The 13,503-nt window shown below is 40.5% G+C and overlaps 1 protein-coding gene across 1 annotated transcript in view; it reads left to right on the plus strand.

The window, feature by feature from the left end:
- LOC126298308 (dynein axonemal intermediate chain 3-like) overlaps positions 1-13,503 on the plus strand; it is a 311,679-nt gene that overhangs the window by 255,852 nt on the left and 42,324 nt on the right. The window contains exon 15 of the mRNA XM_049989604.1: positions 1,499-1,611. Coding sequence (XP_049845561.1) covers positions 1,499-1,611 — 113 coding nt within the window. The remainder of the gene's footprint in view (positions 1-1,498; positions 1,612-13,503) is intronic.

The following is a 13,503-nucleotide window of genomic DNA, read 5'->3' on the forward strand; positions in this document are numbered from 1 at the left end:
AGTCAGGCCTACGGAAGCGAGGGTGAGCCAGAGCGTAGTGGTAGGAGATGCATAATTCCCATTGAACCTTCGCAGCAGAGAGAGCCTTACTGACGGGCAGCGGGGTACATCCAGCATGGCTGCATGGCTTCTTCTGCCCTCATTGGTAAGAATCCGAGAAACATACGGAGCGAAGCATGGCCTGGTCAGCATTGCCTAGGCTGCGTTACCTCGTCAGCACACGAGAGAGGCGTGTGATCGAGATTGCCCACCCAGGTGCTGACTTGCTGTTGCCAAACCTAGGGTCAAGAAAATTCCAGGCACCCGAAGCTGCCCGCTATTGCTCCAGAGAGAATGAAATTAACCTTTCGAAATAAATTAATGATAGAATCCCCTACTATCTGGCTGAACTTTACAATACGCAAATATTGCTGCACCCACATCCTGGGAGACCTCACTTTAGTGAGCGCTAACCCTTATGTAGAGATGGCAGTAGGCCATCATGCCAGTGTGGGCATGGAGAGGCTCCACCTCTATATATTTTCCAAAACCTGACAGATACTACCAGTACTGACAGTGCTTGAAGAAGAATGTAAACACATTCTGCCATCATTGTACCAAAACGTAGTGGAAATTCTTTCCTGAAGCAAATATTGAATACACTGCTGTAACATCAGGTCATTTTTCATGTGAGAACAATTATTATGATGACTAAAAACTAAAATCCAAAACATGAGAAACTCTTAATAAAAACCTTTCATCCTGCTGACAACAGCACAAATGTTTTCTGTTTCAGAAGGTTATATCTGAGATCAAATTAAATCAAAGATTAGTAGTGAGGATGGTAATGTGGTAGCATCCCCACAAGAGATATTGAGGGAGAACATTAAAAGAAATAATTATAATTTCCAATCAAAAATTGGGTAGACTAGTTCCTATGCTCTTACTTCTGTCAGTGTTTCTCTATTCCTAAACTTGTTTCCTTATATAACTGTAACATTAATTATTTAGGAGTAAAAGTAACAACTCATCAAATAGCAGAGGCACTGAGTCATCACAAGGCACATAAGAAAGTCTGGAAATTTCACTAGCATTTGCACAAAGGACAAAACCTTTTTACACACACACACACACACACACACACACACACACCTGTGTGGCTACATTGTGCTAGGACAGCATTTTCAGCCTGCACAATGTAATCATACAGATGTATGTGTGGGGGAAGGGAGGGGCAGGGGGGAGGGGGGGAGGGGCATTTGGTTGCTCTATCTCAAAAAATTATTTATCTGAAAGCTAGCCTTGTTTATATACCTAGTCTTGTTCATATACCAATTGGTGACACAGCGCCTCTGCTCTTTGGTGAGGTGTTATCTTAACTTCAGAATTATTTACATTCTATCAGAACTTCCCATTATTACATTTGAAACATAAATCATTTACACCAGTGCCTGCCTTATGCATCTTTCCTCATTATATGCAGAGAATTCTTTATCATTAAATACCTGTTATGTTTCAGGAATATACCAGAGTCCAATAAACCATGACAACATATTTGGAGTTGCTGATTCAGAAGGAACATTCAGAATATTTAATGTCCCTCATGAATACACAGAATTCCATCCTGAAGATGTAAGTAGGACTGCATTTACTCACAGGAGACAGTGCCAATGTCTAGCTTGGATAAAGTACAGGTACAAAATAGACTATGATACCGTGTAAGTCTCATTTTATACAGACACCAACATGGAGAAGGTTTCATTGTCTTAGAACACATTCATTAATAGCCTGACTATTTAACATTGCAAGAGAGAGAAATCATCTCAGCATATTCATTCAGCAAGACCTTGAAATTAGAACCATTCTGACATGTCTTACTCATGTCAGAGCCTCACTCTAACTCTGTAGAAACTTCATAATCCCTTTATTATTTTTAGACCTCAATAGGCATTCAGATCAACCTCACTCCAACCAAGGTTCTCATTTGCCAATAATTCTGGTGTTGTTACTGTTTGGAAAAACAACAGCAACAAATGATGAACCATCAATGATAGGCTCTCATAGGCTAAAAGAAGTGCAGCATTTCAACATGGCACTGGCTCAACAAATGAACAGAATATCTACAGAGAGGTACTGAGCTGTGACATTTAAATACATATCCACTGCACCTTATTGCTGGAAAATTTGAGGCATAAAAATCTGTGTATACAAAATGTCATTCATACAGTTTTAGTTTAATTTCAACTGAACATTCTGATCACATTGTTTGACAATTCTTTACCAAATGAGTGGATGCATTGTCCTGATTGTGGACTGAAAAATAAGTGAAGGGGCTATTATCAACAGAGCTGCATAGACAGATTCATGGAACAATACATACCACAAAAGCTCTTTACATGCAAATAAAATTACATCAATGCTTATATGAATTAAAACTCCCAGGAAAAGTGTCTTAATGTGTAGAACACTGTATCAGTAATAATTAAGATTACAGAGAAATGACAGTCACAGGGCCCAAAAAGTATCCTCTTTTTGTGTTACATGCTCACTGTGTGAAGAGTAGTTAGACTAAGTGGAAATGTGAAAGCAAATGCCATTATGTCTTGCTGACATTAAATAGCAGAATACCAGTTGGAACAGGGGTGACTGACTGGTTTCTGGTAAGTGGGTTTATGTCACTATGATGTTGCCACGAGTTGTGCTGCATGCAATGTGGTGTAGTGGCTACTGTCACTGGCTGGCATGTTGTGGCTCAACATTTGAAACCCAACCACCAGAAATTATTTGTTCATTCATTATTTATCATTTCTGGAAGGTTTTCAAAATTTCTTGTGTTTGTAATGTTTGTACATTCTGAAAGATTCAGTGTTTGTATAAAAAAGCTACATGCTCTTTTCAGGAAGTTAGCTCACTTCTATCTGTTCATTGGTTTTCATAATAAACACGCTTTCATACTAATCTCTGCCCAGAAAGTCAGTTCTCTTCTATCTGTAAGTTTGTGTCCATAATAAATGTCCTTTCAGTGCTAAGTGTTGTACTTCGCTGATGACCTTGCTTTCAGATTTGGACTTTGTTATTGTTACTACATGACACTGTTTTGTGCAGATTCCAGGTACTTCAAAACATTTACATCACTGTGGCTACAATTAGAAAATGTAAAAGTGGACACCTGCACAGACAGAAACTAGAATACAAGCAGTACATCATTTCCAAACTCCGCATATTCAAGGGACCAATGGATTCCAAAACAGCAACAAGCAAGCTGCACATCGGGCATGTATCAATGTTTTCTAAAGACCCTGGTCAGGACTCATCAAAATGGCTGAAAGGATTTGACTGAGTCACCAAATACAAAAGATGGGATTATATGATGTTTTTGGTAGATGCATAGTTCTACTTGGATTGGCACAGCCCACCAGTGGTTCAAGAACAAGTGGGGCAAATTCCAGGCCAAAATAAAGACAACATTAAAAACCCTCAAGTGTTTGATGACTACTACATTACCAGGTGTCAACCATCACAATAGTTGTATTTATGTCACTCAACTGCAGATGGTTATACTTGACCTATGGGATGAAACCCATCATCATACCCTGGACAAGGTCACTCCACAATATACTGTAACCATTCCCTGTTGAGGTACCAACCATTTACCTAGCTGCCTAATTCATGAAAATTAAAAATCCTTCATGGATGACAGTCACCAAGACTTCAGGAAATACCATAAATGTCATCAACAATGGCTAATATGTTTGGAATCTAGTCAACTCCTGGGCTTCTTTTCCTGTCATGTCAAATGCTTTTTAATTGGCGGCTGAAGGAAACTGTGTTCTGTGACATGATAGATGTAGCAAAGTCATGTTGTCCATTTATGGTTTCGAAGCAAGTTGTTGATAAGACATTTGAAGCTAGCTGGAGCATTACTAGTCCAAATGGAATAACTATGAACTAGTGGCAGCTGTGCTTAGAAATGCATGAGCCATAGTTGCAACCAGCCCAAGCTATCGGCATGTGCTGGCACACCTGTGTATTTACCATTGGGCAAAATTTTCACAATGGTGCAATGCAAACAGGTGCACACAAGGAAAGCAGAGACCAATATGAGCTGAGCACAGACCAGTGTAGCATGTCTCCAGGCATCCAATTCTGCTTGCCATGGGCCATGTGGGTCGAGCTTAATGTGAGCTCCCAACAACAAGTACAGGCTTATTTAGATAGCACAGTCCATTTGTGCATGTCATTACATTATAACCATGAAGTACATGACACCCTGCAGGTCAGGGTGATAGTTACCAATTTTGTCCACTCACACGTCCCTTGTCTTTTCCACAGTTACATGATTGATGAAAGTGCTTGATCATTGAGGAGTGTACCCCCTCTGGGAATAGTGTTTGAGCACTTCTATTGTGCAATGCCCATTACTGCATTCACACAATTGTGAGAGCACAGACTTTCATTATTAGGAATCATTGTTAACTGAGTGTGTATTCCTTTTCCATGAATAAATATATCATTGTGCAGACATGTTTTCTGCCAATTACCATCACCATGTCCTAGAGCCTGAGCCCTTTGCACCACTAACTTGTAAGTAATGATCCTACTCATTCCTGCTTCAAACTCATAGAGGCCATGAGGAGTTAAGAAGGCAGTCTTTTCGTGCTGGCCTGTGGCCTGTCTGCATGTCCATAGCTGAGGAATACTATGCTCCTATAAAGTATGTTAGGGTGTCATCAGTGCATAGCAGTGGGTAGATATCTTTTTTTTTCATGATATTGCTGTCTTCATTAGTCAATGCAGAAATACCATGTGCCATCCTTCTGCTTTACAAGGACCACTGGAGAGGACCAAGAGCTCATCGAGGGTTCAGTGATGTCACTTCCTCACAAATTATGCATCATTCAGCCAGTGACATTCTATATGAGAGCTAATTGGTGGATGATCTCTAGTATTGATATGGTGTTTTACTACTGGTCCCTTGGTCTGTTTTTTCTCCACTCCAGATCTGAAGCCAGCTGAAAATTGTTGCAGAACCATTAACACTCAATGTTCAGTCAGGCAAGATCCTATTAGCAGTTCAATAGTAACTTCCTCCACTGCTTTATCTATAGTGGTAACAGAGCATGATTGCTTATGACTGTCACTGGTTTGTAGATGTCTTATGTGAACCTGAGTAGCTTTTTGCAATCAAGAAAAGTTTTGCAGTTTAACTGAGCATCTAGAGTGACAACAGGACTTTATCTCATTGATGATGGTGGGATGACAACATCATCAACAGCAAACAACTATTCAATGGAATCTTTGTTATGTATGCTTGTTGGAATAACGTGGAGCTCTGATGTTCCACAGTCTATGACTGCTTGTGGTGTTTGCAAGAGGTTCCATCTGAGAATAACATTATGACTAGATTCTACTACAACAACAAATTTGAAGAACAGTGTTCTGTCATTGATAGTTATTCTTGCAATACACGTTCCTCTTGGTTGGATGTATTTCCATACTATCCTAGCACTGTGTGAGGAGAATACCAGACAGAACTTCACACTGACACCAGCTGTTATATATATGACCTGAATGTGCAGTGTCTGTCCTTTTGGACATGTCCAAATGAATCAACACCATGCATTCATATAATTGATGGACAATGAATCCAAAACCTTAATTGTGGATGCAAATTTAAGTTTGACCACTGGTGCTAATCTAAAATTAGTAAGCATGTGGGTTATGGACAGGGACTGCAAGTAGATGGTGGTATGTGTGAATGTAGTCAGCCAGGGAGTGTGGTGAGATAGTCCACACATTTGGAGTAAACGCCGTCTCTGAGTGGTGCAGTGGTTAACACAACTGCCAAGTAAGCAGGAGATCCTGGGTTGAAGTCCCAGTCTGGCACACATTTTCATACATTGCCGCTGATTCTACACAAAGTCCCAATGCACCTGATATCATTAGTTCCTTCCCTTTCCTTTCTCTGTTGTTCCCCTTCAATTTACATTATATGTTAAGGGGTAGGTGCAGTTCTCATACAAGTTCAGGAAATGCTGAAAACGTGATAGCTTATGCTTCCAGATTACTCTCCAAAAACAACTGCTCTAAAGCGGAGAATGAGTGCCTTACAGTTTTCAGGGCCCTCAACAAGTTCTGACTATATATGCATTTGGCAAACCATTTGACACTATGGTGGATTATCATTCTCTATCCTGACTGACTGTCCTAAGGGATCTGTCGGGTTGACTGGCGAGATGTACACTGAGGCTTCAGGAATATGGCATGCAAATATGGACACACAAGGATGTTGACAGTCTTTCAAGGACTCCTTTGGCAGAACTCACCAGAGTGGATAAAATCTGTCACCACTGCATTAAATGGCATTGCTGCTAAACTGAGAGAATATCCAGGATTGCTGCATATCATAGAAATCTTGAAGAAGGAGGATCTGGCCAAAGGAGACTTCCAGTTAATAAACAGAATATTGTATGAGAAGAAGTATGCACCAATGGGGCAAAAATGGTAGCTTCTCATTCAAGCTCAGCTATGGCCAGTTATCCTGAAGTTTTGAACATGTGATCACCTGGGATTTGTGTTTGGTTGGTTGATTCATGGGAGGAGACCAAAGAACGAGATCATCGGTCTCATCAGATTAGGGAAGGATGGGGAAGGAAGTTGGCTGTGCCTTTTCAAAGGAACCATCCCAGCATTTGCCTGAAGTGATTTAGGAAAATCATGGGAAACCTAAATCAGGATGGCCAGATGTGGGTTTGAACCTCTTTCCAAATGCGAGTCCAATGTATTTGTGAAGAATCTAGACAGAATTAGGTGCAGGTATCACTGGGCAGATACTTACTGATCTGTTAGGCCCATGTAAGCCAATAGAAGGTATGCCAGTGACAAAAACACATACTGCAATTACCTCCTGTGCATGTGCTACTAGTTCTGTGTGGAGCAGCACCATTTCACCAGTTTTGAATCAACCTCTTGGGGAAGTTCCTGACATTAGTAAGTGGGAATTTCTGGATAATAATATGCACCAATCACACCAAGCACTACACTGTCACCAGTGTGTACCAGCTGCAAAGTTCCAGAAATTATAAGATTCCTTGTACAGGGCATTATTTTGAAGCATGGAGCAACCTGAGTAGTGATCTCTGATTGTTGAAAAGTTTTCCTATTGAGACTAGTATCAGAGGGAATTTTATGTTACAAAATCACCCACAGAATAACATCTGCCCACAGACGAATGACCTCACAGGATACTTTAATAAGATTTTGACCACTACATTCATATTGTACAACAGAGAGACTCAGATACTGTGCTGCCCGTAATGACAATGGAATACAACACCGCAAAGCAAGAAACTACGAGTTTCACACAGTTTTGTTTTTCTCCACAGTCACAAGACCAAAACAACAATGGATATTCTGCTCCTATTTCAACTAGACAATACTCAGGATGCCTACATGAAACATCTCATCACCAAGAACAAAGTCACCCATGGTGGCCGAGTGGCTCTAGGCACTTTAGTCGGGAACCAACCAGCTGCTGTGGTCGCAGGTTCAAATCCTGTCTCAGACATGGATGTGTGTGATGTCCTTAGGTTAGTTAGGTTTAAGTAGTTCTAAGTTCTAGGCAACTGATGACCACAGCTGTTAAGTCCCATAGTGCTCAGAGCCATTTGAACCATTTTTGAACCAAGACCAAAGAAGCGAGGCACTTGGCTCACAAATGGCCCCTGGACACCCATGAGAAGAACTGAGAGCACCATAACGCCAAGCACTGACCAGTGAGATACAGCCCAGTAGACATTTTTAAGCCTATACAGAAAGTGGGACTATTGGAAAATTTAATACTTTACACCAGCAATTATTTGTTATTTAGTATTTATCATTTCTGAAACGTTCTCAAAATTTGTAATGTTTGTGTATAATGGAATATTCAATGTGTGTATAAATAACAGTACTCACCATCTGGGAGGTCAGTTATCTGCTATCTGTATGTTGGTGTTCATAATACAATGCTAAGTGTTGCACTTCGTTGACAACCCCACTTCCAGATTTGGATTTGATTATGGTTATGACATGACAACTTTTCATCAAGTACCAGGTGTGTTGTTATAACAGTGCTGCACATGTGGAGCCAATTTCCATAGAAAAAGTGTAAATTGTGACAAGAGCATATTGGGTCTTGCAGCATAGCTACAGCAGGGGATGACTGCAGTTTGTCTGAATGACTTTGATGGACTGTACAGCTTCATTCACAGTGTTGTCTTAACATTAGATAACTGCAATTGGTTTCAACATGTCTGAATTTGACAGTTTGATGCTGCCTCCTTGGGACTGGACTAGAGGCAAACATGACATTGTGCCAGCTTCCATTGCCCAAGAAATTCACATTCCTGAGACAAAAATGGCATCTGATGCTGGTATAGCATTTTTTCAGATGAGTCATGCTTCAATTGTCCTGCAGTATGACTAAAGTTGTGTTAGATGATAGTAAGATGACTACAATCTGTCAGCCTGTATTGTTGAGCGGCATACTGATGAAATGACAAATACGATAGTCTTGCATGCCATAGGACGTGTAGCACATGCTACAAATGATGTACTGTCAGCGGCCCTGTAGCAACAATTCTCAGCACTGTGAGGTATAAACAAAAATCAGACACTAGATTTTCTATCTATCACTTTTAAAACTCCAAATGTTGTGTTTGTCAGTTAACATAATGAAGTGTCACTGACATAATACATGGGATGCCTTTGTGGTTGGCATGGGAAACTATGTCATCAGAGAATAGAATCAACCTGTATATCAGTGGCAATATCAATAAATAGCCATAGTGTGTTGAAAAAGTACAGATTTGGATCTTAGAAAGAAACTTAAAATACCATCTAGAATCAGTGGTTAAATTGTGGTAAATGCTCTGAAAATATGTGGACAATAAATGAGCTGACTGAAATGAAAGTCTTACTCACAGATAGAGAACCTGCATCTCAATAATGGCAAGGTGAAGTTTTAGAAGTTAGTGAGTGTATAGGAAAAGAATAATTTCTAAGATCTTTTTAATCAGCAATCTTCCAGCTGGGAGTATGTATAAAGAAAAAGCAAGATCAAACACAATTTATGGAATGCAGTACTTTATAGAGAGATACATAAGATGCAGTGAAGTACATGTTGTGCATAGCACTGAACACATTGACTGGACAAAAGTAATACGGTTACAGAATATACTGAGCACTTGTTTGCAATTGCTTAAGTAATACTGTTTCTTTCGTGGCTCACAAGAGTGTGCCAGGAGGTGACCTCTAAATAAAAACAAAGCAACTCATCCTGATTCAGTGCTGGGTCTTGCACAATCAGAAGTCGAGATAAGGCATTAGCGATCGCGTGTTGCATTGTTGCCCAATAATGGATCTGAAAATGATAACAGGAGAGGAAGAGAACCCACCACTGCAAAAGCACAGAAGCCGAAGGGTAAAAAGAGCAACCAACAGCTTGTGATCTGTGACTGAATGGAACTTAGGACCATACAAGAAGATGTAAAATTTCTTGAGGCTGAACACATATGCTGAAGTCTCATTTTCAGTCTGAGAACGCTGCTGCTGAGTGGAGTTAAAGTCTTATAAGCATAAGCAGTGGGTCATTCAGACCCATCCGTATACTTATTCGCCAACAACATGCCAAGACCATGCTGACAGGCATCTGTTGCCAACAAGAGATGCTGACCCAGCTAAAAATTGGCCAGATATGGGGCAGATCAAGTTTAGAATCAAGCAAAGCAAATGCACAGCCACAAGTTTGTGACCAGAAAAAAGGTATATTTTTATGCAAAAGCTCCTACAGGGGATGAGCAACAGTAGATGTGTCCAGTAAAAACTTATGCTAGTATGTAACTTTACCTAGAAATGCCTGTAGTTCCTTAACAGAGGTCAGCTATGGCAAAGCAACACTTGTGTTAAATAGTCAAGCAAGGACTTGACCCCATGTAAGAAACCTCAAAACCTAGATACTCAATTGACATCTGAAAAAATTGAGATTTGGCAAGATTGCACTTGAGACCCACAAACTGCAAAACAGAAAACAACAATCAGAGATTGGTAAGGTGCTCTTTGGTAGAAGAACCTGAAATGGTGATACCTTCAATTGATGCAGTCATGTACAGAGGCTGTCAGCTGTTCCAAAAAATGTTGAAAAATTGCAGGTACACTAGCAACACCAAAAAGCAAGCACTGATATTGGTATAAGCCGAAAGGTGTATTGACAATGGGAAGTTGTGTAATGGTATCATCCAAGGGGAGCTGGAGGTATGCTTCCAAGATATCAGTCTTGGAAAAGTAGTGGCAACCTGACAATTTTGCAAGCAACTTGTCAGGGTGAGGCAAAGTGTATGTTATCTATCATGAACTGTGCATTAATCGTGACACTGAAGTGTGGTGGAACTTACGCATCAGTTTCTTAAAAATGACCAGTGGTGTAGCCCGTTCACAGGAAGAAATAGGCCAAATGGCATCAAGGGATGTTAAACTGTCTAAATCAGCCTTGACAGAGTCATACAACCTGACAGGCACATGTCGCGCCTGAAAAAGATTAGTGCGGGCAGACTCTCATGGTAACATGGGCCTGAAAACCAGTAGCAAAACAAAGCCCAGGGGAAACCAGAGAGGAAAACACAGAGCAGAGGGACCCCAGTTGCTGATACGAAAGTGTTAAATGCATGTAACCCAAACATCTGTTGTATGGGAACAATTGGCAACAAGGAAGGTGAGAGAGCAAACAACAGACTTGTAAGAGACAGGAGTGGAGAACTGACCTAGGATCAGAATCTTCTGTTTATTGTAGCTAACCAACTTCCGTGAAACCTGTGTGAGGGGAGGGGAGCCCAAGACCACGCACATTTATGCATTTATTAAAGTCACAGCAGCTCCTGTGCCCAATTGCATTGTTAGTGGTCTATTAAACACACGTAAGTCAGTAAACAACTTATTCAGGGAAACAGTCATTGTGGAGATACAGTTTATGTCCATCGGTACTACTGTGTCCACCATGTTCGAAGAGGAGTTACACACTGATGCAATGTGTCCTTTCTTTTGACACTTTTTTCAAACTGCCCAACACTAAGGGCGTGCAGGATACTTGTGTTGGATGAAGCAGTATGGGCAAGATGGAAGAGAGGCAAGTGGCTGCTGCTGTGATATATTCTGTTGCTGCTGTGGCTGTAACCAACATTGCGCCATGCAACACTGAGTCCAAAGTTGTACTGCTACAACAGCTTCCCCATCACCCTGAACACTTGCAGAATGCCTAACAGGGGTTGACTGAGCAACTTCCAATACTCTCCACACAGCAATCTGATTGCCTGTGGCCTGTGACATTTCAAATGACTGTGCTTTATTGAGTACATACGTAATTGTTGGATTCTCCAATGAAGTGCTTTTTTGCAGACTTCCCTATCTGAGAACAGATGAATAATAACAGCACACACCATGCAATCAGCATAGGATTCATGATGGGTTCTAGTGACAAATTTACAACATTGGCTCAACTTGTGAAATCATGCAGCCCAGGCTATTTGTTTGGGTGTTTTTGACAGTGATAAAATTCTACATGTGTTGCAGTGACATGCGTTATGTCACAGTAGTAGGTCGACAGAAGCTTGCACATATCATAAAATGATAAGCTGGCTGGTTCTTGCAAAGGCACAAGTTCGCATAACAACTGATAAATGCACGGTGAAAGCCAGGAACGAAAGAAAGCCCTACACAGGTTGCATAGTACGTACATAAAACCTGGAAATGTTGGTGTAACAATATTTTGTAGAAGTTCCAATTTTCAACTGATACACCATGTGCTGGAAAGGGCAGTGGCTGCACTGATCTGCCTAGAACATGCAGATGCCACTTGATTTAGAGCAGTGGCAAGAGCCTGCTGTTGTCCCCATGAAAGCTTGCTGCTGGCAGTGATATGTTGGAGTATTTCTTCCAATGAGAAATTCATCTGGTGACTTGGCGCTGACATTATCACGTAGAGAAGACATAACCCTCACTTATCATCAAGTTTACTGTGGCAAGAACGAATGTGATTTATGGAATGTAATACATTATAGAGAAACAATGAAGTACATATTATGCATACCACTAAACACATTGACTGGATAACAGTAATACAGGTTACAGAACAAGCTCAGAACTCATTTGCCATCACTTAAATAATACTGTTTCTTTGGTGGCTTCTCAGTGCACACCAGGGGTCCAACACAGGTGGGCTTGTGGACCATATGAATGCACGATCTCTGAAACTGTGCATGTAATGAGTGAAGGTACATCAATTATGTTTTTATGTCTTATCAATGATTACATCATAAGAGACAGAATACAAGTTCATGTAGCAAAACATGGTAAAAATATTAGTCTTACCCCTTTAAAATGAACCATTCTGGCATTCGTCTTAATTGATTTAGGGAAAATATAGAGAACCTAAATGTGTATGTGTGGACTACTATAGAAAGATATTAAAAGTGGCAGTTTGTGAAATAAGAAATACAATTCTGGTTGCTGGGTTTCTTAGTCATTGGGTAAACCAATAGTGTTGTATGTAGTACTGATGTCTTTATGAAAAAAAAACTCATTTAAATGGCTAGTAAATAACTGAGTCATGTGAAAGAGATATCACCTCTGTCTCTTATGTGTGCTCTAATGATGGTGTTTAATTCTGTATTTAAATATTGTGCCGATACACAGAACTGGATGAGAGGTTGGGCAGAGACAAATGTTGTTGTCTAAAGACGTGTGGCTCCACATCAGTGTCATATTTGGGGCCCATGGGACAGAAAAGAAGGCAGTTTCTTCTTGGTGGAGAGGAAAACTATTTTGTAGAATTGTTAAATAGGGGTTGACTTTTGTTGACAAAAGCTTGAGATGTAAATGGGTTGTTAGTAATAAGAGACTTTCCAGCTTTTGTAGGAATATGTAGTAGTAGTAGTAGTAGTAGTAGTAGTAGTAGTAGTAGTTTTATTTATCTGTTAATCAATTTACAAGGATATTTAACATGTCATATTATTACTGCAATCATCTGCATGCACAGGCAGATTAATGTATTTTCCTTAAATCTGTGAATTGTGTTAAACACAAAAGCAGGCTATGAGTTGAGGAGATTTTGTAAATTTATTACATTTCTTGCTCTTGTTTGAAGTTAGTCAGTAGGCAATTCTGGTCCATCCTTATGCCATTCCCACTCCCAGCTCTTTGCCACAGCTGTCATATCTCTATGGAGAACCAGTTGTGATATCCCATGCCACTGTGAAAGCAGCCATATTGTATACTACCTCTGCTGCAATTTATGGACAGCGTTTCATGTGGGCATGACCACCAACTAGCTGTCCATCAGAATGAATGGCCACTGCCAAATTGTGGCCAAGAGAAGAGTTGACCACCCAGTGGCAGAACGTGCTGCTGAGTCCAACATACTTGATTTCAATGGCTGCTTCAAAAATCGTGTCATTTGGATTCTTGCCCCCCAGCACCAGCTAAACTAAGCAG

Source organism: Schistocerca gregaria, chromosome X (genome assembly GCF_023897955.1).
Source record: "Schistocerca gregaria isolate iqSchGreg1 chromosome X, iqSchGreg1.2, whole genome shotgun sequence".
NCBI classification, from domain to species: domain Eukaryota; kingdom Metazoa; phylum Arthropoda; class Insecta; order Orthoptera; family Acrididae; genus Schistocerca; species Schistocerca gregaria.